The sequence below is a fragment of the Vipera ursinii genome (assembly GCF_947247035.1).
Source record: "Vipera ursinii genome assembly, chromosome: Z".
In the NCBI taxonomy this organism is placed as follows: domain Eukaryota; kingdom Metazoa; phylum Chordata; class Lepidosauria; order Squamata; family Viperidae; genus Vipera; species Vipera ursinii.
In genome coordinates, this window is record NC_139517.1 from 85058831 (window position 1) to 85086061 (window position 27231).

Consider the following 27231-nt stretch of genomic DNA (forward strand, 5'->3'; position numbering starts at 1 on the left):
GTGCTAATGGGGAAAAACAAGAGTAAGAAACACTGAGATAATGCATAAAAATAAACACTTGTTTTAAAAGAATGATTACCATGATTTCCTTTTTATACCACTTTATTCAAACCTGAGCACTCAATATAAAACTAAACACTGGTGAACTGTTATTTTCTTTGCTAAGCCCAAATTACTGCAAATTTACATCTGCACATGTAAGTTTTTTGCTAGCAGTTCAACATTTAAATAGATTAAATCATCTTTTCTGACACTTGGTAGATTTCATATAATGAAAATAACTAAAGAATTAGTGCAATATACTGGACAAATCAAAATAAAATGGACTTTGGGAAACAATGTTGCAGAATTCATTACAGACAGACAGTAGTATTTATGTTACAGGTACAAGAGCATCTTTTATTACTGTTCTAGCCATGAAGGAAGAACTTAATCCCCCTTGCAATCTGGGGAAAACAAAATGTTAGCTCTTTAAAATAACTGTACATATTGTATATTTTAAGCAACTCTTAAATAGTACAGAGTATTAAACATATGTAGACTACAATGCAGTACCCTATTTACAGTACATTGACATCCCAATTTAAAATCAAGTTGAATGTACATAATTGTTAGTGCTCTGACGAGTTATATTCTTAGGGAAAAGGTAATTGTGTTAATGGTCAACACTGATTAAAATCAAAATCAGCTACCTAGTTTTCATATGTCTCAACAATTTGTTGGGAAAGATGTGTTGCATCACAAGTTGAATTCATTGGTTGTGACATTTTAAAAGCAGGAAAAATGTGTGAAGCTTGATTTTTTTTTAAAAAAAATTAAACTGGGTTTTGACAAATTTATATATAGTGTAATAACTAAAGAAAATTGTTCAGCAGGCACAGGATCAATAAAATTAATCTTGCACATATTTCACTTAAGTTATGAAATTGTGGAATGTATATTTAAATGGTAATTACCCACATAAACATTTTGCATAAATACTGTTAATAAGCTTACAGGAAATTCAGAAGGTATATTTACCCCTTTTTTGCCATATCACAAATGGAGGATCCCAATTCTATTCATTACATTTTAACAGTAACCAATATCCACGGAGATCCACGGAGCAGTTCAATTTCTATTCCTAATGATATGTAATCCAGTTAAAAATCTCTTCAGTGAAGCAGGTTTAGCCAGCTTCTTGTCCTACCCCACCCCAGTGTTGAAACATAACAGCCAGCGATACATGCACGTTATTAAAAATTAGGACAAAATCATTCTGTATTAGAAACAACTATTTCATAAGTCTCTTCACTTTTGGAAGCTGTATCGGGCCAGGTTAAACGTTCCAAATTGTTATTAACAAGTTAGGAAGTGGAAGAATATTCAAGACAGTTTAAAGCAGCTGAAATTTTAGTTGCTACAACATTGACTTTTAGTTGGTTGTGTTGGTTCAGTAAGATCTACTCCTCTTCCTCTACTAGAGTTAGCTCCTGTATTCTGTGGTTCATTCTTCGGCAACCTTTTAGCTATAAAAAATATAGCAAAATTAGAATATATATATGTATATATATATTAAAAAGCATTAGCTGTCTTTATGTATAGCTAACAGAACATTTTTTTTTATTCTGACTAATCTTCCACAAGTTGACAAAGTTCACCTGATCCTTACACAGTGCTTCTTGAATAAGCCTTGTTTTAACTTGGCTTATCAGCAGCTAGTTCCAATAACTATACCATATATTTCATACTATAATTACTTTTTTTTTTGCAGCACACAAGTATTTCTTCTTCAAAAAATCTGAAAGATTATGGAGCTATTTCAATGTCTGTGTATAGTTTAAACTTGCCCGTTAATGTTCACTGTGACTTATTTTAAAAACCATGTTGAAAAAAATCATGGCTTATTACAAAGTGTTCAATGAGTCAATTTTTCTATATAAATCAGAGGTCCCCAATCTTTTGGGCACCAGGGACCAGTTCCATGGAGAGAGGTTTTTCCATGGACCAGAGGGTATGTGGTTTTATGTGCTGCCTGCATCTCATGGATGGGGCTTTTCTTGTTTGTGTGGACCGCTTACTGGCATGCCGCAGCCTGGTACTAGTCCACGGACTGGGAGTTGGGGACCCCTGATATAAATTGCCAAAGGTCCCTGGAAATATAAATGCTGCAAAATTGGACAATAAATTAATACATTTTCATGGGAATAAATAATATATTTTGCTTGGTTTATATCTCATTCAAATTAATTTTTCTGCTTCATAAAATTTTTAATATTCAGGATTACTTTTCTAATTTTCTTTTCTAATCTTAATTATATAAGATTGTACTCATTTTGAAATACACACAAAAAGGCAGCTCAGTACTGAAGATTACACAGGACAAGTTTTAAGTACAGATAGTCCTTGACTTGATCACAACTGAGTCCCAAAATTTCTGTTACTGAGAAAGTTAAGTGAGTTTTGCCGCATTTTATGTTTCTTACCACAGCTGTTAAGAGAATCATTGCAGTTGTTAAGTTAGTAACATTGATTGTTAAATGAATTTGGCTTGCCCACTGACTTTGCTTGTCAGAAAGTCATAAAAGCGATCCCAAGGCCCCAGAACACATAACCGTCATAAATATGGGTCAGATGGCAAGTGTCTGAATTTTGATAACATGTCCCTGGCAATGTTGCAATTTATTTATTTATTATTGGGACTTATATGCCGCCCTATCTCCCAAAGGACTCAGGGCGGCTAACAACAATAAAATACAATAATACAAAAGTTAAAAAGAAATTAAATTAATAGCCCCAGTAGAATAAATTAAAATTAAGTTAAAAATTAAAAACATAATTAAAATCCCTGTCAGTCCAGGTTGTTAAGTATAAGAAACGGTCATAAGTCACTTTTTTCAGTGCCATTGTAACTTTGAACGGTCAATAAACAAACTGTGGTATGTTGAGGACTACCTGTAAACACTTTACTTTCACATAGGAAATCACTTTGCAAACACATTGGAAATATAAATGCTTTCTAATGGGACTTTACCTACTTAAAAGAATAAAAGAAGATGTCAACATAACAAATATGATATAGCTCCAGTCAACTGAACAAATAAATATTGGAATGAGCTTAATTTGACACAATCAGTAAAAACTGACCTAACACAGATTCTCAGATACTGAAATTAAATATAACTGTGGATTTGGGTTTAGTAGTACTTGAACTGGTTCATCTCTATAGGCCTAATGAATAAGATATGCCAAATTAAGGCTTTAATTTAGGCCACCTTCAATATACAAATAAGCTTGGATTCCATTCCATATGTATAACAGCCTTCAGATCTCATTTAGTTAATAGGTTTATTAATTATGTGCTCCTTTTGATAAAACTAAATTTTCCTCAACCAATCATGATTTATGGGCCCATAAACTATCTGCCATAGCAGTATTGGAAATACTTTATTTTACTTAAAATCAAAAGTGCTTCATTAAAAATAAATCGTTACATGTTCAAAGTGAACATTATTTTTGTTGATCTACTTTTTATTTCAATATTCTGCATTCTATTAATACTTTTGAGTTTATTAATTTATAAATAGCAGCAAATTGTATAAAATCGCTGTGTATTTTATGATTAAAAATGTCACATTACTATCAAGCAGAAACCAGAGGTTAGGCTGTCCATTTGCCACTGTAGTCTGATGATTTTGATGACTACTCTATCTTAAGTATCACAAAAATATTTTTGAACTGTAACTTTAAGAGTTCACTTACCAATTGCCATGAATATTTCATTTACATTCAGTGATGTTTTAGCTGAGGTCTCCATGAACAATAAACTGTTGTCATCTGCATAAGACTGTGCTTCCTGTAAATTTAAAATGCCATTTATTTTTCTTGTTGTAATTCTGTATTATACAAACTATAAGTATTGTCTGGAGCTAGAATAATGTTTTAAAGATCAATTTTTGACTTGACTAGTTTAGTCAGATCAATGCTCTCAGAAAAACTAGCAATTTTAAATATTTGGTGTGACATCTACAAAAATGAACAAAAATGCAACTGATGAAGTAGAAATGAAGTATAAAACTCCTGAATGATTTCTTCTCAAGATCTATTATCTATTATTACAAGCTCATTTGGTGATTAAAGTATAAAGAAAATTGGATTCTAATTATGGTTCTATACTTTTTTGAAAACAAAAGGGCTAACAAGGGAAATTATTAGAAGTTATACGCATTATTATACTGTTGCCTCTACAGAATTTATTTAGAGTTAATTTTTACGGTAAACTCAAAAATAAAAAAAAAATCTTGAAGAAGGAAATAACAATTTCTGAATTGTTGACAAAAGTTACCATGAATCACCTTCAATTCAAAGTCTTGTTTATTTTTTACTGAGATCTTTAAATCTGCAGTGTATTTACATGCTATTTGGGTTGGTGCTTGCTAAAATATACTTGTAATGATAAACATAGTGATGCTAAATTTAACACATCTCCCATAACTATCCTATTTCATAGGAATTTCTGCAAACAGTCATGTTTCTGATTTATGGGATTCCACTTAAGATTCAGAAAGGCAACAAATAACAATCTCCAAATAAGTAGAAAATTCTATTACAATACAGTAAATACCAAGCAGATGTGATCTCTAAGACTTAATTTTTGAAAATACTATAAAATTAATACAGTTGAACCTCTGGTGACAGCTGAAAACCAAGAAAATATATACAGTATTATAAGTTTGTGATATGACATTAGCACTTATATGTGTTAACTTATTGTTGATAACTCTCTTGGCAATGTTATTCATCCTTACTTTAAAGGTAATGAAATATTAATACTAAAGAATAGATCTGCTTTGCTAAAACTTTGACAAGCACATGGAAGCATTTCTAATTTTTCTCTCCAATTCAAATACCCTCTTTTACAGCTGGGGCTTTTCTCTACAGTGTTTATACACAAAGAGTTGCATTATTCATGGCCTTCAAAATTCCTGACAGGTCCTACTTTTACCCATAATTATCACCAATTAAAATCTGCCTGTTAAGTATGCATATATTTTTTTCACATTTCACCTTGCTATAAATCTGTTAAAATAGTTTAATGATTGGCAAAAATCACCCAATGAACCCCAAGACTGTGTGACAATTTAAATTGGATCCTCTATAGTCCAAATGTAATATTTTATTTATTCAAGCATATTAACATGTGTTAGGTAAACTAATACAGTATACCTGGGCTTCTGAATTTGACAGCATCTAAGACTGCATTTTAACTTTTTTATATAGAATTATGTATTGATAGTATTTATCCACTTGCATTTGCATGCTTTCAAACTGCTAGGTTGGCAAGAGTTAGAGCAAGAACAGGAGCTCACTCCAACATGTGACGCTTGGGTCGTGAAACTGGACTGTTGGCTTTCCAGTCAACAAGCCCAGCTTCTTCACTCCTGAAGCACTGCACTGCACTGCAAGGTACCACTTTGGGTGGTAAAGTAACAGCACTCTGTAAAATCATGCTGGCCATTTGACCACAGAAATGTCTTTGGACAGCACTGACACAATGGCCCTTGGCAACAATTAGAGTAAAATCCTTTACTACTAACAGTAAAGATAGACTCCTTTATTCATAATAGTATAACATGAGTTATGCTCTTCAATCTCATCTGGCAGTTCTAATCAATTACAATTATTGTAATAAATATGACTATGTTGCTTAATAAGGAGGAGGGAGAATTGATAGTTCTTTATGTATAAATACACTGTATTTATACTGTTGGTATAAATACAGTGATACTCAGTACTCAATGTTAATTGGTCTTGGGAAGCATGACGAGTGCCAAACAAAGTGGACTTTCAACGTGACCATTTGTTTCGCAGGGAAAAACTTTCTGTGTGTCCTTTTTCCTATGCCCGTGATTTGCTAGCATGGCTGCCTTCCTGTCCGCCCTGTGGCCATCCCCCTCTTCCTTTTGCAGCAGCCTTCCCAGTATGGCAACTTCCTCTCTGCCCTCTGCGGTTGTCCCTCTCTTCTTTTTGCAGGGTGCCAAATACCAAAGAAACTATGAGTACCGAGACATTTTTGCATCCAAATATGTTAATTCAATGAGTTCTGAAGCAGTCAAATACCAAGGTACAACTGTAATTACTAGCATTTGCTTCCCAGCTATTATTTTTACATTGATCAGTAGATTTAGATGTTTCTGAGTGATGACTTCAAATATTCACAATATGAATCATAAAATAAATATCTAACTAGCAGAATCCTATCAAAGTAATATTACTAGTGTTTTACATTTCTATACATTATTTCAGCAAAGCTACAATTTCAGACAAAATATTAGAACTAAAACTTACCTGAAAATCTACAGCCCTTTTGTTAGCTAGATCAGCCTTATTTCCTGCTAAAGCTATTACAATGTTGGGACTTGCTTGCCTCTGGAGTTCTTTTACCCAGTTTTTTGCTCTTGCAAAAGATTCCTGTTAAGTATTTAAAGAAAAAACTCATTTCTGTTTTCATTTTACAAGATGCCATAAAAGGATATGGCTGGATATCCAATGCAAAAAACTACATTTTAATTTAACTGTTTCCCCTTTTGTTGGATAAACTCCTAATTTTACAAACTCTTATAACTATAAACTGCTTCAAAACTCTTGACATCAATGAAGATGTGTTTAGGATTATAAATTAATCTATAAAACAGCCAAGTCATTAACGTGAAATAGGCAAAAGAAAATGTTGTGCAAACAGCGAATATCTATATAGCTTATATAGACTTCCATACCTACATTTTTTCCTTTAACCATTTTATTAGTTTACTGTACTATATTTTGCATACATATCTTATTCTTTATACCTTTGATGAAATAGATTACAATCTATAAAAATTATTCTATAATAAATGTACATAAATTACAAGATTCTTTTAATATCTTGAAGCAAAGAATGGAAAAAAAACATGACATGACATGTAGATATTCACTCATTATTGTAGCATAAAATGGATATGACTGGCCCAAAGTCACCCAGCTAGCTTTCATATAAAATATTAATAATATAAAAATAAAAAATAAACAAGAGAACATGGCAACAACCCCATATAAGATGCAGAAATGATACTGTATAAAAATTTGAAACTATCTTAATTAAACTTGAAGGAAAAAAATCCAAAATGGATAGCAATATTTTTCACTGAGTAAAATCAAAAGCACAATAGTATAATTTGATATTTTATGGTATAATACAGACCTTTGTAATATTTTGCAAAATGACAATTTGGGAACATATACTGCAAATTGCTTTGAAAGTTGAAAAAAAAAACAGCTACTTTAGGAGCAATATATAGCAGAAGATGATTTCCTGACATCTATTCTAAAGTTAACCCCCTTGATGCTTAGGAAATGACAGACAGGTGAGCGAAAAAATGCTGTCGTCCTAAATTTTTGAATGTAAATAATCTATGTTATTGAACAACTGCCACTGAATGTTAAAAGTAGAGCAAACATATTGTTTGTTATGATGGAAATACTATGTCACATTGTATAAATGAATACTATATTAATGTTTTCTATTTCGACTATCACATTAACTTTACCTACCTCATTGGTAATATCGTAAACAACTATAGCTGCCTGTGCTCCTCTGTAATACATTGGTGCCAAACTGTGGTACCGTTCTTGACCAGCTGTATCCCAAATTTCAAATTTTATTGTTGTGTCATCAAGACATACCGTTTGCGTTAAAAAAGCAGCTAAAGAAAAAGAGAAAGGAACAGAAATTGGGTTCTCTGCATGTCCCATTGGCTTAGAATGTTCTGTTCTGCCACACTCCATTAAAAATTCCATGATAGTAATAGTGCTTTATTTTACAGTTTTATAGACACAGGGCTGCATTTTAGAGTTGACATAGTATGTATACTATACACTATGTGTAGATACTAGTGTATATTACTGTTTCCCCGAAAGTAAGATATACCCCCAAAATAAGTCCTAGCTTGATTTTGGGGGCTGGGCCTAATAACCTCTACCCCAAAAATAAGCCCTAGTTTTGGGACGAGGCGACCGTCTAAAAATCAAGATAGGGAAGGGGTGGAGCTGCCCCGCATGCCACACACCCACTTACCATTGCAGCCTGCCTCTACTTGCCAGCCCAATTCTTCTGCTGCATTCCCCAGCCTGCATTTTGCAGTCAGAGGCCTTTCCGAATGGCCTCTGCAGCTAAGAACCGAGCTATGGATTCAATCCTTAGCTTGCCTGGAAAGGCCTCTGACTGTGAAATGCAGGCCCAAGCTCCATTCTCAGCTGCAGAATTAAGCTGCTCCTTTAGCTGCAGAAGTGGGCTGGCTGGTTGGTGCCACTGCCAGTGGAAAAGAAACCCCTTTAAAATAAGACTTGGTGCCTCTTTTGGACGCAAAAAAAAAGAAAAAAAAGACCAGGTCTTATTTTTGGGGAAACATGGTATAAGGTCAAATCTAAATTCAATTCATAACTTTGCAATGTTAAATTTCAATAAAAATATTTAAATATAGGAAGACAATCTCTCATATATCGAAGAACTTTGTAACCTTGTGCTGATGACACTTATCTAAATCCAAACTATAAGGGGTTTTATGATTAATGATAAGATCTCCTTTTCTATCCCACATATTCAAAAATTACCAGACTGAGGAAGATTAATTTAATAACTTGTCCATATAATCACAAATACTGAGCTTAAGTACTATATTATTTCCTTACTTCCTATGAAATACTTTACCATACCAAGTTTCTAAAATTAAATAATTCCAACTTCATTTCTCTAGTTTCTTAGTTATTATGGCAAATCTTTCTTAAAGATGATTTCAGTGCAGAGAAACACACACACACACACACAAACAAACAAGTGTGTGGATGTGTGTGAGGTATTCTGGGAAGAACAAGTAGATCCAAAACAAGGTAGAGGTAATAGACTGCTACAGCTCTGCAGCATATTGCAAAGAAAAGAATAAAAGTGTAAAACGCCTGGGAACAAGCTTTAATTATGATCTGTATTATAAGTGATAGTGTCTCAGGCAGATTCAAATTTCTAAGAAAGTACAAGTTAGACCCAATGGTTTATAAATTTTCGTTATTTTTTATTTTATTGATAAGATTTTGTGCCAATCTGGGTTTACAAATATTGAAAGTCAGCAAACATTGAAAATAATCAGATAATAAATAATAATGGGTTCAATTCCAAAACAACTGGAGCACCACTTGAACACCATCGGTACCGACAAATTCACTATAAGTCAATTGTAAAAGCTGACTGATTTCAAACCGCCTTCCTTGCACTCAGCCTGAGAAGTGGCTCAGTTCATAACCTCCATGGCAGCTATGTCATAGATCCAAACCAGAATAGTGGTCACATACCAGATCTAATATTCTTATTGGAGCAATGTCAACATGACCTGTGGGGGAATCTAAAAATATCCTTGAGACTCTTTTTTACACCACCCGCCTCTGCAGAGACCAGATCCACCCAAATGGTCTGCCCCCAGAAGGATATGGGGGATGTCCTGGAGGATTTATTGCACGATTTGCTGTTGAAGACTTGGAACAGCCTGGAATGAAAAGGCCCCTGTGACTCTGGACAAGACTATGCCTATGTGATCTCTCTTGACCTTTCACTCCATTGTTTCCCATGGTTCATAGAGGAACTAAGGGTTCTGAAACTATTTAAGAGAATGCCACTGGAGATGAGGATGAGTCTGCTAATAAGATCTAAAAAGAGTTGTAGTGGCACAGTGGTTAGAATGCAGTATTGCAGGCTAACTCTACCAAGTCAGGAGTTTGATCCTGATGAGCTCAAGATTGACTCAAGTTTTCCATCCTTCTGTATCAGTAAAATGAGGACACAGATTGTTGGGGGCAGTATGCTGATATTGTAAAGCGCTCAGAGAATGCTGTAAAACAGGGCTCCCCAACCCCCGTGCTGTGGACCAGTACTGGTCCATGGCCTATTAGGAACTGGGCTGCACAGCTGGAGGTGAGCAGTAGGTGAGTGAAACTGCACATGTGCAGAATCTAGCTTACATGCTCTCCCCTGTCAGTGGAAAAATTGTCTTCCATGAAACTGGTTCCTGGTAACAAAAAAGTTGGGGACTGCTGCTATAAAACACTGTAGAGCAGACATGTCAAACACAAGGCCCGGGGCCCGGATCCGGCCCACAAAGTGGTTTCATGTGGCCCACGAAGCCATCCTGGAAACAGTGAGGGAATGACTGCCTTGGCCCTGGCCCAGCACCCTGGCCCTGGCCCAGCACCCTCCTTCTGCCAGATCTGTCCCACTCCTGCCCAGGCCCCCATAGGCACCCTTGATACGAACGATGTAGAGCTGGCCATGCCCACCCAGTAGGCCACGCCCACCCTGACCATACCCACCCGGCCCCCTGAGGGCAACCGCAATGCTGATGCGGCCCTCAATGAAATTGAGTTTGACACCCCTGCTGTAGAGTGATATATAAATCTGCAATAAAATGAAAAGAAAAAAAACAATACTTCTCTGCTTTTATTGCATCTGCAGAGGGTTTCTCTTTGGCCCTGTTCTGAATTGCAGAATCTCTCTTAGTCCAGGAGGGGGAGAGGCTTAACAATCATCCCCAAGACATCTCCATTCTATCAGATAAAATCACTCAAGATTTGTTCCCAGTTAAAATCTTTCTGTGGTGCAGATCCTCATGAGGTCTAGGGAGTCATCTTGCCTAGTAATTTGCGGAAGTGGAGAGGGTCCTCTGTGCTGTCAATTCAACTACCTCTCCATTAGATCCTTGCCTCTCTGGGCTGATGAAAGCCTCCATGGCAGTGACCAGTAGGTCAGTTCATGCAGTGATAAATTTTTCATTGTGAGAGGGAATATTCTTGGGACTGTTTAAGGGGAGGTTCTGGTTTGTCCTCTACTTAAGAAACTATCACCTGACCTCACCTGCCTGGACAATTTTTGTCATTTAGAGAAAATGGTAGAAAAGGCGGTTGCTTGGCAGCTCCAGAGAGTATGAAAAGGATTTCATGGACCTCCTTCAAGGCTTGGATTCAGGCCTAGCTATGAGACTTATGGATGGCTTCTACTGAGAGTGAAACAAGAGTAATGGAACCATTCTCACCATTCGTGATCTTTCAGTGGCCTTTGATACCATTAACCATGGCATTCTTTTGGTCAGCTTCATGAGTTGGATGGTGGATGGCACAGCTTTAAACTGGTTCAGTCCCTTTATTTGAGGTTGGTCACAATTGGTATTAATATGGAGTGAGATCCAACCCAACTGCTCACTTGTAGCATACTCTTCTCTCCTATTTAAAATCTACACACAGTCACTGAGTTGAAATATCATCAATATGCAAATGACACTACATCTCTATAAACAAGTGGTTGTTTCTCTGCTCTCTCGCAATGCCTGGATGGGAGACAACAGATTACAAATGAATCCTGGAAAACTGAGTACCTTTGGGTACACAGAGGTTGTCATGTCTGGTACTGGACAGGATTGCACTTCCCTGTTCAGATCCAGTTTGCAACTTGGGGTTCTTCTGCATTCACATCTCCTGCTTGAAAAGCAAGTAGCAGACACAACTATGAGAATTTTGCACAGCTCCAGTCTGTGCACCAGCTGCGACCTTTCCTGGATTATGACTCCCTGCGCTCAGTTATTCAAGCCCTAGTCATCCTGTTTGGACTATTGAAATGTACTCTACGGGTTTGAAATCCATTTGGAAGCTTCAATTAGTGCAAAGTGTGGCAGTGACAGCAGTATTTGGGAGCATCTAGGATGGCTCATATTACACTTCTGCTTCACAATCTACACTGGCAATCCATGTGCTTTCGAGTGCAATTCAAGATGTTGTTTATGACTTTTAAAACTCTTAACGACATAGGTCCAGGCTATCTGATGAAATATGTTGTCCCACTACAACTATCCTGTTCCACTCTGGCCAGCAGATCCCATCAGTCAAAGAACTTTGTCAGGATCCAGAAAAAGAGCCTTCTCTGCTGCAGCAACCACGCTTTGTAACACCCTACCCTCTAGGGCAGGGGTCCCCAAACCCCAGTCTGTGGACCAATACTGGGCTGTGGCATGCCAGCAACCAGTCCACAGAAACAAGCAAAGCCCCATCCGTGAGATGCAGGCAGCACACAAAACCACACACACTCTAGTTCGCAGAAAAACCTCTCTCCACGGGACTGATCCCTGATGCCCAAAAGGTTTGGGACCTCTGCTCTAGGGTAAGATTTGCCCCCAACCTCCTATCCTTCTGTAAGAGTCCAAAGATCTGGCTCTGCAAATCTGCCTGGGACACAATAGAAGAATTCAACTGTGCAGGTGGCTATAGAGCAGGGGTCTTCAAAGTTGGCCCTTTTTGACTTGTGAACTTCAATTCACAGAATTCTAGGAGTTGAAGTCCACAAGTCATAAAAGGGCCAAGTTTGAAGACCTCTGCTCTAGATCGACAGCAGACTCCACCCCCTCCCCTCTGTTCAACTTTTTTTACTAGTCATATTGATTTGTTTTCTTTGTTTTCTTTTTCTATTCTTTTACTTTCACTTTGTTAAAACTTTCTTTTCATTTCTTTCTTTATGGTTGTGAGCCTCTTAGTATATTCCATGGCAATATATGTGCCAAATTTGTATTTATTACAAGAATTCTGAAGAAAGCAACAATAATCTAGCAGATTATGCAAACCTAAACACTGTATAATGTATTTTTATTTCAACTTATGCCACCAGGATCTAATGCAATAGACATAACATTTAAAAAATTGAAATAAATAACATCCATGTTATGTGGTACATAGGCTTCTATTCTGAGACAAAACTAACCTCAACATTTTTTTAGGGCAAACAAATGTAGACTGTAACCGCATCACCGAAGATGACAGCAAATATAAAAAAAAATTTTGCTGCCATCTGCTGGTTGCCCAGTTTTTTGCAGTTGACATCTGATCTCCTTAATTTTATTAGTTACCACATACAAAGTATTGGCTGAAACCGCATAGGATACCTTTAATGGTACATGTCTGGCAATGTGCAAGAGAACACACTGTATGTTTACATTGTACTATTGCATGTATAGCCAGTGCAATGGTCCTCAGTTAGATCAGATCTTAAGGCTCTAGGCTGCCAATTCCTTATTTTTCAGAATGTCTTGCAACCATTTATAGTATTATTAAAACTGATTTAGTAAAAACATTTCAGGGCAATTGTTCATTAATAGCAAAAGCAATAATAAGACTTATATACTGCTTCATAGTGCTTTACATCCCTCTCTAAGCAGTTTACTGAGTCAGCATATTGCCCCCAACAATCTGGGCCCTCATTTTACCAACCTTGGAAGGTTGAATCAACCTTGAGCCAGTGAGGATCAAACTCATGGCAGTGACCTGAATTAGCCTGCAATATTGCATTATAACCACTGTATCTCCACGGCTCCTTGGTATTTTAAATACATAAAATTATTGGAATTTTATCAATTATTAAGGATGTATAAAATAATCCATGAACAAATTGTCCCCAATAGTACACTGAATTCTAAACATGTGCTCAATCCATGAAGAAGTGGGAGAATGCTTAAAGACCCAAGCATGCCAATAACAGATGTGCGTGTGTAAATATTTTCTGTATCATTAATTAGCAGTGTTGATAATCATTGTTATTAATGATGAAACAACATAGGGTTTACCCTACTTTCTTCATAAATGCTCATCCACCATCATGGCCAAAGAAGACTATTGGTTCTTCCCAACAATGATAGATGTTAGTGCATCATACTAATGGACTAGACCAGGGGTCCCCAACCTGTGAGCCGTGGCTTAGTTGCAACTGGGATGTGTGAGTAGCAGGCTGGTGCAGCCCAACTCACATGAGCAGTGAGCAGCCCCATTCACTCAAGCGCCGACTGCTACTCATAAAAATGAAGCTATGCTTGTGCACACACTTGCCTCTCACACAAAACCATCCCCTCTTTCCCCCCCACCATGCCCGGCCACCAACTCGATAAGGTTGGGCAATGCTGAACTAGACAGAAGATAGAAACTGTATTTCAGTCACTGACCAATAAAAATATATTCAATGAAATGAACAATAGCAAACTATCCCGAACAACGAATTATTGGCAACTATTTGTGAGTGACGTGTATACATAATGTAATAAAATTTTACTATGTTTTACACTAATAAATATACCTTGATTGTTTAACATATAATAAAAACTATCAGAGACCCCAGAAATTTAAATAAAAGTGGGGTAATCAACTAGTGACAAATGTCCCTGTAAAACTGGCAGTATAGAGGAAAATAAGCTGTGGTTTCTACAGTATCCATATCACATGGGCAGTGTCAAGTTTCATATGGGGTTTTCCTCTACTTCCCTTTCAAGCCAGCTGTGGGAACAGCATTAAAGTAAATTAAAGATAAGACTCTATTGAATTTGGGAATTATGAGTGCTATAAATATAATGGACTAAATGGTGATTCCCAACCATGGGTTAATGAATTAACATCATTAAGGTTAGTGCAACGGTCATATAGATACTCATTGCTAATTAGAATCAAAAGCACTAAGTTGCTAATAACACAATTGGCATATTTTAGGCATTTAAGCTGTACTTTAACTTATGGTCAAAGAGATATTTTTTTCTCAGATATCAATAGTTTACCTGGATACTGTTCCAGGATTACTACCTTTAGTCATTAAAGAGTAATAATAGTAATGTCCTGAACAGAGAACATATTAATCTTCCACATAAACATCACTAGTATTATGATGCATGTCTTCATAAGAGGGGAAAAAAACCCCACAGGTCCGACAAAGGACAATGGTTATGGACTATAACTGTGATCGTGTGATTGAGGAACACTACAAAAGTCATAAAAGGGGTATTTATTTATTTATGCACTGCTGTAAGTTGTATTTTGTAGATGATATTGCCTTGAGAAAGATGGGACAAAACTGTAACAAGTGACAACTGCCTCTGATGAAGAACTAACCAAATTGGCCTCAGGATAAGTGCCAACAAATCGAAGATCATAAATATGAGCCCCTCTACACAGATAAGGAGAATCACACTTGGATCATAGCAACTTGAAAAAGTAGGACGTTTTACCTATTTGGCTAATATAACTGTCCAAAATGAAGATGCACAGAAAGGCATCAAGACCCACATTGGAAAAGTAACAGCTATTTTCCAGAGTATGAATAAAATCTGGTCGTTGTCTATATCACTGAAACATAAATGCTGTTTGCATGCCTCTACAGCAATCCCAACAGCCATTTATGCCAGTAAGACCTGGAAGACGACAGCGAGTATAACAACAGACCTGATGTCTTCCAACAAAGTTGCCTTCATCAAATCCAATAGATTTACTATTTTGACCATATTACTAATGAATTACATAACATTGTTGCATGCAGAAAATTCCAACTTGCAGGTTATATTCCCCATATGAATCCTCAAGATGGCAATGAGATGGAAACTCCTTGCCCCAATGCCAAATATCCAAGAGGATGCCCTCAAAATACATGGCAAAGAATGTTCATGGAAGACTTAAAAGACTCTAAACATCACATGGGAAGATACTAAAGTACTTGCCCAAAATAAAAAAAATGCTGGAGATCCCTTGTTGCCCAATATGCTACATAGCATGGAAGGATCTGATACTAATGCTAATGCAACTTTAAACAAATGGTCAATAAATGTATAAATAATCCTCAACTTACAACTATTCATTTAGTGATTATTCAAAGATGCAACAGCACTGGAAAAATTTTATGACTGTTTTTCACATTTATAACCATTGAAGCATACCCATGGTCACATAATCAAAATTTGGGCAATAGGCAACTGCCATGTATTTATCAGTTGCGCTATCCTGGGCCATATGATCCCATTTTTTAACGTTCTTAGCCATCTTCTGACAAGCAAAATCTATGGGGAGAATCTAGATTCACTTAATGACCATGATTCACTTAATTGATCCACCTATCAATAGTAGCAAAAAGGTCATTAAATGAGGCACAACTTACTTAAAAACTGCCTCACCTAGCAATGGAAATTTTTGGCTCAATTCTGGTTGTAAGTTCCTGTAATGGTATGTGGGAATGACTTTGGAACAAAGAGATACTGCCTAGGAAATACTCAGATAAAAGGGAACACAGCCCACAGCTGCACAGCAGACAAAACAAGAGGCTAAGGAGGGACCTTTCTTAGGTTATCAGGCTGTAAAAGCGATGGTGTCAGAATTGTACTTTCAGATTTGCAAGGTTCTATAAATGTAGCTTTAGCATAAAGTAGACTTAACTTATCTGGTGGTCTTTCCTATTCCTATACAGGCTGACATCAATCTTGGAATCCAATAATATAATTCTCCTGCAATCACCTTTACAGCTTGATAACTTAGGGAGTGTCCTTCCTGAGCCACTTGCTCCATCCATTATGCAGTTATGACAGGGGTCCCAATCCCAGGACCACTACCAGTCCAGGGCCTGTCGAGAACCAGGCCATGTAAGTGGTAGGTTACATGTGCAAAACCATCCCTTCCCCCCATCGCTGCTGTTGGTCTATAGACAAAAGACTGGGGACTGCTAAGCTATGGTTATGGTCCTCATTCCCTAGGCAGCATTTCTGTCTCTGGTTTCTCAAGGTCATTTCCACATACCATTATTGTAAGCGACAACAACCTGTAACTTAACTGTAAGATACAGTAGATTATAAAATTATCTGTAATTAACTGTGTCTCATTTAAGAACTTTCTCTAAAACTTGTCTCAGAGATTTTTAAGCATACTTAAAAAATCATTGGAAGTAAAAGAGCCCCAAACCATTTTAAAATTACACAAGTAATACAATAAGCCTGTGACAGAGATACAATTAAGCATAATTTATTTACCTTGACATGAATTACAGATTCATAAGCATAAATGATTAAATTTGAAATTTTAACATTTCTCACCTCCAATTGTACTTTCTTGGAACTCATGAAACTGGCCTTTAACAAAGCGAAGCACCAGACTTGATTTGCCAACTGCAGATTCACCAAGAAGAACTAACTTGAACTGACATATTTTATTCCCAGCATTGGGCCCATTGGGTCTAGTTGCTCCTCGGTTGGCCATGTCCAAACTAAAAAGGAGTCCCTTGTTTCAGATTCTTAAAAATATAGATTCCAGGATGCAAACCTCAATGTGCCTTCACCTCAAGGCAGCCTGTAATATAAAATAGCATTCACATTTTAGAAAAGATCATGGGCACAGTCATACTAAAACTTACAGTCATCAATAGGGTGCCCTGATTTTCAAAACACTATGCATATTTGACAGCAGGTTAACCAGCAATGAATTACAGCAAATCAAATTTATATACCATATTTATATATATAACAGGTTCAGGGAAATACAGTTGGACACTGAACTGTATTTCCACCAATATCTTCAAAGAATTAATATTAAAGACCTAAAAGTACTATAATACACAATGCAAAATAATTTATCTCTGAATGGTATTGTTAATCATAATCTGTTTATAATAAAAGCTTTACAAAATGTGAATAAAATTAGTAACAAGCAGTGGTACAACTCAAACAGCCAAATAAATATTTGCTTCAGAAATTACATCATTTTTATTAATACTTTTTTACTCTTATACAGAGGAAATACTTTGAGTTCCTCATTCACAATACTCTACTCTGAAGATTTGTAAACTACTGGTGTGTATTTATGAACAAAAGGGAAAGATTAGTTGGCCATAGCAATTTAATCTGATAAATGTTGTCATTACCAGGACATCTATTTTAAATCTGCTAGTCCAAAACAGGATTAAGCTTTGAACTGAAAACAATAGTGAAGAAATATGACTTTAGCTCTAGTTATTCAGATATCTCAGCAGTGCAGTAGCCAAAATAGATGCCAGTAATATAGCCAATCTTCATTTAGCAACTACTTTAATTAGCAATTGTTTACAAATATGACAGTAAGAAACAGTAGTAAAATATCATTATCTGACCAATGCATGCACTTACAACCAAATTTCTGCACCCAAAAACACACACTGGAATGAAAGCAACTTGGGCATTGATACCCAGGAGAATTAATTAAATAAATAAACTTGTGAGCTGTCCATCTAGCTAGAGGCAACTCTGGATGGCTTACCAGCATTCAAATGCACTATAAAACATTAAACCATTAAGTAAGGGTCCTAAATTTAAAATTCAATTTAAAAAATTAATAAGGAGAGAGAAGAGCAAAGTGCACACAGGAAAAAGGTGGTGTGTTATCTACTCCATTAGTCAGCTCCAAAGTGACACGTTCCCATTGGGCCCCCAGGCTAGTTTGTGCAGCCATGTCTTCAAGTCTTCCAGAAGGTCCAAAGGATGGTAGAAGGCCTGATCCAGAGGGCACTAGCCACAGCAGAAAAGATTCTTCTTCTACTCTTCTTCTAGACCCTGTCAGTCAAAATTCCTTGGCTGACAGGGTCCGTAGCATGTCCCTACTAGTAGCATAGGAAGGGGCGGGCAGGCTAATTCCATCAAGTTGAGTTGGTTTCTCAGATAAGCTGAGTCCATGCCATGTACGACTTTAAAGGTGAAAACCATTGGACCTGAAGCAAAATGGCGGCCAGTAGTTTATGGAACAATAGTGTAACATGGGCCTCTCACCCCACCCCCCGCTGCATTCTGCACTAGCTGAAGCTTATGGATGAGATAGCAACAACCAGAAATCTTTAGTCTCTCTCTCTCTCTCTGTCACATGTTTGCTAAGCAACCATTTACCGGAATAGATTGCAGTAGCTAAACAAGAACTAGCTTTATTTACATTTGAAAGGAGGATTGGTTCACCTCTTTAATCCAGAACTAAACTGCTCCTTATGTCTAATTAATTCAACACTTAAATAAAACCCATTTTTCCTCATTACTTTGTAGCTGAGAACAGTGTGAAGTAGATAATAGAATGATAAAGACAAATCCCACTTCTCACATTCTCCTTTCATGAGTGACTGTCTCTAGTTTCCCTTTATATTACTCAAGACCTTTACTTTTTCCCATTTCTAATCGTTATGTATGGTTGACACAGTGAAACTGTTGTGAGCATCACACTAGAAGACCGAACATTTTTACAAATAGCAATTTTTAATGGAATTTGAGTGGGAAAATTAGTAAATATCTTAACAGAATAATCATATTACCGTAACTATTCATCATTTCAATTAAATGTAACCCAAGATAAAATTTAGGCTTTTTCTCGACTCTTACTACCCAAGTATATAATTCAAAGGACAAGGATGGCTCTCAGTTCACATTCATTGTCTTCAATGCTCACTCAAATCTCTAATTTATAAAATATAGCCATCTAAATAAATTACAATTTACACAATTACATTATTTTAACACAATGCCGCAAGCAGAACTGGAATTTACTAATTCTCAGAAAAAGAACCGTGTTACAGCAAAACTTCAGTGCTGAGACTCTATAATTTTTAGAATATAGAAACAAAACTGAACTGGAAAACTATGGATGCCAAACTCTTTTTTTCTTTTCACACCGAAATGTGCAGCTCAATTGAACTTCCTAAGCAGGAACACTGTGACTTCAAGTGATTTTAGCAGTGCTGCCTCTCTCAAGGTATGTTTCTCCATATTGTTGTTACAAATACATGCTATCGGTAAATTGACTAGAACATTACTAAATCTGAATATTCTCCCAGTGTGGTTTATTTCTGAAGAAATATTGTGGTATGACTGATGGTAGGATAGTTCCTTTTTCCACAGCAGCTTCAAATCTGGAGCAGATACGAGTTACATGGATGTCTGTGGAAAGGATTACAACTGGGTAAATAGGTATGGTATAGTTAGTACAAGATTCTGCATAATCTATTATTGATTACATGGGTTCAATCAGTTAATCAAAACATGCACTAATAATTAAAAAGGTAACATTTATAAATGAATATAATCAATAAATAAAGCTGAAATCAAATAGGTTTTCCTCTGAGAAGACTGCTGCTCCTATTCTACTCTTGTTGGATGGATGGAAGGATAGTTAACTGGCAAAACTTAGACTGCTACTGAACCTCTGTAGTTTGGTCTCAGGTGTGGGTACAGTGTTTTCCTGAAAGTAAGCCCCAGCTGCAGTGATTGTCAACCAGATGGGGGGGGGGTGGCCAGTTGACATCAGGAACTCCTATGTGGGGGGAGAGAAAGATTTCTTCATCCCCCCCTTACCTTTTCCCTGAGCGATTGCCGTTTAGCTCTTAAGAGAACACAGAAGGGGCTAAAAGGGAAGAAAGTAAATCTGTTTTTCTCTGGATCGATTTCAGAATCTGCCGCTGCTGCCGCCTGGCCAGTGCCAAGGCTGGGCCTCCTGCACCTGCTGCTGCTGGGGCCGGTGGTGCCCGGGCCGGGTTGTTCTTCAGCCAGGTTAACAGGTACTGACAGGAACGGTGATCTGTGCAGGCCATGCGGCTGCTGCGCAACCTGCCACTGTCCTGCCTGACCTCAACTCTGGTCACAGCTTTGCTGCTTTTCTAGCAGTGCCTGTGGGCCAAGCTCTCAACACACGCCAGTCTCCACCCGCCCTGCCTGCTGGCCCTTCTGCTCCTGGGACACTTATCGGCCGTGGCGGGTGCCAAGTGGCCACCCGTGCTGCTTCTGGCCTCGTGGAGGCTCCTTGTTCTTCTGGAAGCACTGCTCTTGGCTGCCCCCCCCCCTGTCAGCCTACCAGGATCCTCCACCAGTGGCCACCAGTGGAACCGCGCTGCCGAGGCCTCCACCTTTGAGCTGCTGAGCACCAGCCTGCATGCCTACTCAGTGCTGCATGTGCCAGGCTGAACCTCTTCGGGCCCTGGCGGGCGCTGCAGCTCACCTAACAACTATGCACTTTTGACTTCTATCGGCTGCTGCCACTCATTTGCCTTCCATCCTGCCAGCTGCTGCCGCCACTATGAAGTAAGGTGAAACAGGTGAAACTGTTTCCCTCTGCTTGCCAGACACTTGCCAAAGTCACGCAGGGAAAGATTGCCACCCCCACCCCAGCCCAAATGTCCTTGCCTCCCACAAGCGTTTTTTCCACTAACCTGCCTTTCAGCTGTATCGCAGTTCTCCGTTTGTTTCTCAGCCTTCGCCTTGTGTTTGTGGGACTAAAAAAAAAAAAGTTCAATCAGACCTTCCAACTTTGCAAGATCTTTTTTTTTCCAAGAGAAGTTAGAAGGTCTGATTGAATTTTTTTTTTAGTCCCACAAACACACGGTGAAGGCTGAGAAACGAACGGAGAAATGCAATGGAGAGGGCAGGACTCCCATTGGCTCCCCTGCACTCCACCTCCTGTATGTGAAAATAATAAGCCCTATACCGGTGGCACCGTGGCACCCGTACCCCTAGCCAAGTGTAGCGGGGGAGGGAACAAGCTAAAGTGGTGCTGCGAAGGCCTGGAGATCAGCTGGAGCTGCAGGGCTCAAAAGAAGCGCCAGGATCTGCGTGCGTGGCTGCATACCGATTGGAGAGAAAAAGAGGAGGAGGGCGGAGAGAGAAGCTATAAAAAGAAGGTTTTGGCAGGAGAGGAAAAACACATGAAGAGAGAGGCTTTTGTTAACAAAGCACAGAGTTAGAAAGCGATGGAGCAGCCTTTGCGAGCAACGTGAGCGAAAGAGAGTAGCTTTTGTGAGCGACGTGTGAGTGAGTGAAAGAGCGAGCGAGAGGCTTTCGCGAGTGAAGCGTGAGAAAAAAGGAAAAGTGAGGGGAAGAAGGGAAAAAGAAAAGGCATTGACTTCTGACTTCCTCTGTTGCATTAATGTTGAACCTCAACTTTTTACTTTTCCATAATATTATAAACTAGCCATGTCTATAACAACAAATGAATCTAACCAGTAAAGCCCAAAATCCCCCTCTTTTTTTAGTCATCAAGTTTTTGACACCTTGCTTACTGTCATGTCCTAAAAGTAATACAATCTGTGAAAAGGTTGAAAAGCCCTGGTTTAGAAGACAGGCTCAAGATCCAGGACACTGGGCCCTATCCAACAGAATGTGATGAGAAAATTACTATTTTTACACTTTGGCAAGAAAAACTAAATGCAGAGTATAAAATTGGTGGTACCTGGCTCAATAGCATTAACTGTGAGAGGGTTTTAGGGGTCTTAGTGAACAATCATTTAAGTATAAGGCAGCAGTTGTACTGCAGCTGCCAAAAAAGCCAATGCAATCCTAGGCTGCTTCAACAAAGGAATAGTATCAAGATCACATGAAGTATTAGTACCACTATCTACTACTTTGGTAACACCACATATGGAATACTGTGTCCAGTTCTGGTCACCACAATACAAAAAAAGATGTTAAGATCCTAGAAAGAGTACAGAGAAGAATGATGAAGATTAAGGGATTGGAGGCTACACATATGATAAACAGTTGTGTTTATTAGGTATGCCTCATCTAAAAAAGAAAAGGACTAGAGGTGGCATAATAGCAGTCTTCCAAAATTTGAGTGACTGTCAGAGAGAGAAGCAGTGGAGGGCAGGACAAAAAGTAAGAGATGAAAGCATATCGAAGAGAGAGCCAACCTAGAATTAAGGAAAAATTTCCTGACAGTGAGCACAATTAATCAATGGAAATTCTAGTTGCTCCATCACTGGAAGTTTTTAACATGATATTAAACAGTCATTTATCCAGAATGGCGTAGGGTCTCCTGCTTAAAAAAGGGAGTTGAATCAGAAGACCTCTAAGGTGTCTTCCAAATCTGTTATTTTGTAATTCTAATCACATATAACATGGGAATTTTTAATAACAGCAAGTTTTTAAAGAGAAATTTTACAGATTCATACATTGAAAACTATTTTGGGAGAAGAAAGAAAAATTGTTTTCCCTTGGTATTAAGATTGAAAATATATCTGGTTACTTTTAAGAACATGATCACATAGACCATTGTTTGACACTAAGCCTCAATCAAAGCATACTTTAAAGATAAGATGATGGAATACTGTGGAATTTATTCCTTAGTAAACATGTATTGCAAATCCAGTTTAGCTGCTTAGTAGTCACACAATTTACTCAGAACTTCACTGGATCATCAATTACTTCACGTCCTGTTATATATTAATCAGTTCTTACTCAGCTCAACATCACTACCTGTATCCTAGTTAAAATGAAACTGATACTACACTACAAATATGGGGGTGACATGACTCTGGTTGCTTCCCCAATTATAGTAATGACATCTTGCAATTTACAAAGAATTACATTATTTTCTGAATCTCAGGATTTTTCTATAAAGGGAAACTGGAATCCATAAATATCTGAACACACTAGATTGGTTATTCTTGCTGTGTTAATATACATATACATTACTGCACAAAAGCTATTAAAATTAGTGCAGAAAGGATCTCTTAAATTACTATCTCAGCCCTGAAAATAGACTACAAAAAGATAATTCTTAGATTTGCTATTTATGCTTCTAAATTGGAATTAAGGCCTCTGATGATCTTACCATTTAAAAAGTGTTGATTTATCGATTCCTTCTTTATAAATGTTAAAAACAGAAATAGATAATAACTAAATTGGATGTTTTAGCCTTTTTACATATTCTTCATAGGAATAGTAATGCTTAAAGCACAAGTATTAAGAAATAATATATATATTGTTCTAATATAAATGAACTATATCCAGGTATCAGCAAACAAAATGCATTTTTATTTTTTTCATTGCAATTACAGAGTATTATGCCTTTTTTGAATTATGCAAACACAGAACTTCTTTGCCTGAAAAAAGATGCTGATGCTTTAAGACTCATCTTTTTAAAGCAATTCTTTAATGATCCTATGAGTGGTGGCAAACCTATGGCATGTGTGCCAGAGGCGGCACTCAGCGCCCTCTCTGTGGGTACATGTGCCATCGCCCGAGCCCCGCCTCCCCTCACCAGCAGCCCTCCTGGAGGAGAGTCTCCCCGGCCCGCATGCAGCCAAGGAGATATGCGGGTAGCAGGGCCAAGACTCCGCTCTCGCTCCCCATAGCGTGCAGATGATGCTGTGGGGTATGGGTGGAGGGCATGCTGCAGGGCTGCCTGGGCAATCTGCGGCAGGCCATAGAGGTGGTGCATGGCCCTGCGGGCAGGTGGGGCAGTGGGCAGGCGGGGGCGGAGCAGGTAGGGTGGGAGGCAGAGGCGGTTTTTGGGCACTCGGTCTCTAAAAGGTTTGTCATCACTGTCGTATGAAATCGCATTTATTCAAGGAAAAAACACAGCTATTCTACAGACACACAAGTTGGATTTCTAATGGATAATTATAGCTAGGATTACATGGAATGATGTTTGCATATATAAATTTTACTTGAAAACAAAAAATAAAAGCCAAAGTATAAATGAGGAAAAATAGTTGTAATTTGTAATAACAAGCATTTTGTAACATTAAGGTAAAGGTAAAAGTTCCCCCGCACATGTGTGCTAGTCGTTTCCAACTCTAGGGGCTGGTGCTCATCTCCGTTTCAAAGCTGAAGAGCGAGCTTTTGTCCGAGGACGTCTCCGTGGTCATGTGGCCGGCATGACTAGACGCCAAAGGCGCATGGAACGCTGTTACCTTCCCACCATAGTGGTCCCTATTTTTCTATTTGCATTTTTACGAGCTTTCAAACTGCTAGGTTGGCAGAAGCTGGGACGAGTAACAGGTGCTCACTCTGTTACACAGCACTTGGGATTCGACCCACCAAACTGCCCATCTTCTGATCGACAAGCTCAGCGTCCTAACCCACTGAGCCACCGCGTCCCTTTGTAAGATTACAAGCCGTTTAATCTAGATATAAAATATATTCATAAAGTTCTTCTTTAAAATGTAAAGAAGTACATTTATACCATAATTAAATGCATTACAAAAGGTTCTTTAACTCTATTGCTAGTAAGTGCCACTCTTAAACATAGTAAGCTTATAGTTTCACTATCCTCTCCCCTCTCTTCCATCCCAAGAGCTACTTAGGACCAATTTCATTGGAACAGAACAAGCATGAACTTTAATTCTTCATAGAAAGGGAAAAAAATGAGACCTCTCTCCTGTCTTTTCATATTATTTTGTTTGGGATCCAGAAATAGAAGCAGGAACAGTGACAGAAGCAAGAATATGTATCTTGTCTTAGTAGTACCTTGGGAAAGAATTACATATTAATAAACTATTAGTCCTGTTTAAAAAACTAAATTTAGATTATAAAACCTTCATGGTAAAAAAAGCAGATTCTTATGAAATCAAAGTAAAATGGATCTGAAACAATATTTAATGAGCCACAAATTTTAAAGCAGAATTTAAATATTGCAGTATGTTTTAATTGTTTTATGATACTGATATTTCATAAAAAATAAAATCTGAATTTTCAGATGTGCATTTTTATAACTAATTTCATATAACTTGAGGTTAGAACTTTAATAAAAGGAGTGACACTTTAAATTGCAAAATGCCCCAAAGTCTTATACCTTATCAAAATAACTTTTCATGTTTATATACTATTATTTCAACAGTGAGATATTGTTAAGTATTTAGGAATAATATAGGCATTAGTTAACTAATATAACATATACTAAATCAACATAGGGGGCTCTTCAATTACACCTATCAAATAAAAATATAGCACATGAGAAAGGAATGCTCTAATTTTAAGATTTGCATGCAAATATCAACATTATATGGCTATCTTATGCATAAGCACATTTCATCAATTCATGTCTCTTATTTTACTTCAATGCATCCAAATCTATCTGAAGGACTCACAAAATTTAAAATAAACTGGGACTTTTATTTTTAATAGCTTCTATATCAGCCACTATAATGACACTAGCCATTCACCAAAAAGAAAAAAATAACTAAATATCACCTTATGTTTAGACAACATTTTTTAATTCACTGGAAATTATTTTCATTAGAATTATCTATTTTTACTTAGGAACAAATTACACTGTGCTAAAAGTACCAGTAATCATTAATTTCAAATTGAATTTCTAACATTAAATATCAGATGCAGTTATAACTTGAATAAGATTACTGCTTTAAAATGTTATAAAAATGAACTATGAGTATTTAACATTCATTTTACTGCTAAATAAATTTTCCAGATCATTTTACAAAATGTTAACTTACAATTATTACATCAATAGAAGAGAGGTGTCTTCTCCTGATTTTACTCCATTCATACAAAAATAAAAAAGGTAAAAAGTAAAACCTACAGATTAATAATTAGGTAGGTAGTTATAAAAAGAATTTAATACAGAATCAAATAGTAATTTGCCAATTTTAAACAGAAATACAGCATCCTCTGAAATATAGTAGGAATATAACCTGAAGTTCTTATTTGGTAGAAGTTAAAATATTCATCTTCTAATCTACTACAGAAGTTAATACCACTAATAATTAGAGATTATCAATGAAAGAAATAGTCCTTTTAAAAAAAGAATTAAATGAAACCTTCCCTTTTCTGTCGTTTAAATCTCACATCAGTTCCACAGGCCAAGTAATTAAAAAAACCCAAATGAACTCAAACGTCTAATCCGCGAGCAACATTCCTGTAGTATCTCTCTACTTGTGTATAATTCCATGTCACATTTAGTACATCCTTGCTGCAAAGGATGGAGGAAGCCCACGTCACGAATCTCCTATACGGCATTTTGCATACCTACAACTCTTTTAACCTCCCTCATCCAAGAGAAATTACATTATAAGAGATCCAAGATAAGTAGATGCCAGTAACTTTCCTCGGCTTCCGTATTTCATTCCCTCTTCGGAAAGATGCCCTCCCTGCATTCCCAAAAAATCCCTTCTGCCCCAAGACATCGCCTTTCCCCCGTGTTATTTCTCCTGCAGCCCTGCCCCAGGAATAAGAGGAAGTGGGAGAATTGGGGGCGCCATTTTGAGGGTGAAAGGGAAACCGGCTCAGTTCTCGGTCTTTGCCGCATCTCCTTCCACTTCCACGGCGATCTGAGGCATCGTAGCCAACGCTCAACTCCCCCTCCCCCTGCCCCCCCAAAAAAGAGGGGGAGCGAGCGCATCGCAGGCGCCTATCCATTTTGTTCGGACCACGGGCGGTTCCCCTCCCCCATTAGATCCGGCTTTGATGTCTCCTTACCTGGCTGTGACAGAAAGCCAGAGCCTCTTCGCCAGTTCCGTTCTCCTTGAGCAAAAGAAAGGCTGCCGCCGAACGCCCGACCCTGTGGCTGACGGCACAGGAGACAAGGAAACGAGGCTCTTCCGTGTATCACGATGGGGTAAACACAGCCTCCAACTTCCGTCTTTCCCTCCTCCTTTAC

The 27231-nt window shown here is 37.6% G+C and overlaps 1 protein-coding gene across 2 annotated transcripts; it reads right to left on the reverse strand.

Moving 5' to 3' along the window:
• Window positions 1–90: 90 nt before the first annotated feature.
• Window positions 91–27231, reverse strand: RAB5A (RAB5A, member RAS oncogene family). Of its 2 annotated transcripts, none has more exons than XM_083379388.1 (6): window positions 27051–27231; window positions 16929–17181; window positions 7570–7721; window positions 6328–6450; window positions 3742–3835; window positions 91–1508 (listed from the first exon to the last, which is right to left on the reverse strand). In XM_083379388.1, exons 2-6 carry the CDS (start codon window positions 17089–17091, stop codon window positions 1393–1395), a joined length of 648 nt encoding a protein of 215 aa, XP_083235514.1. In that variant the 5' UTR covers window positions 17092–17181; window positions 27051–27231; the 3' UTR covers window positions 91–1392. The 2 variants fall into 2 exon arrangements, with proteins under 2 accessions (XP_083235514.1, XP_083235515.1); XM_083379389.1 differs by lacking the exon at window positions 27051–27231 and adding an exon at window positions 26069–26528.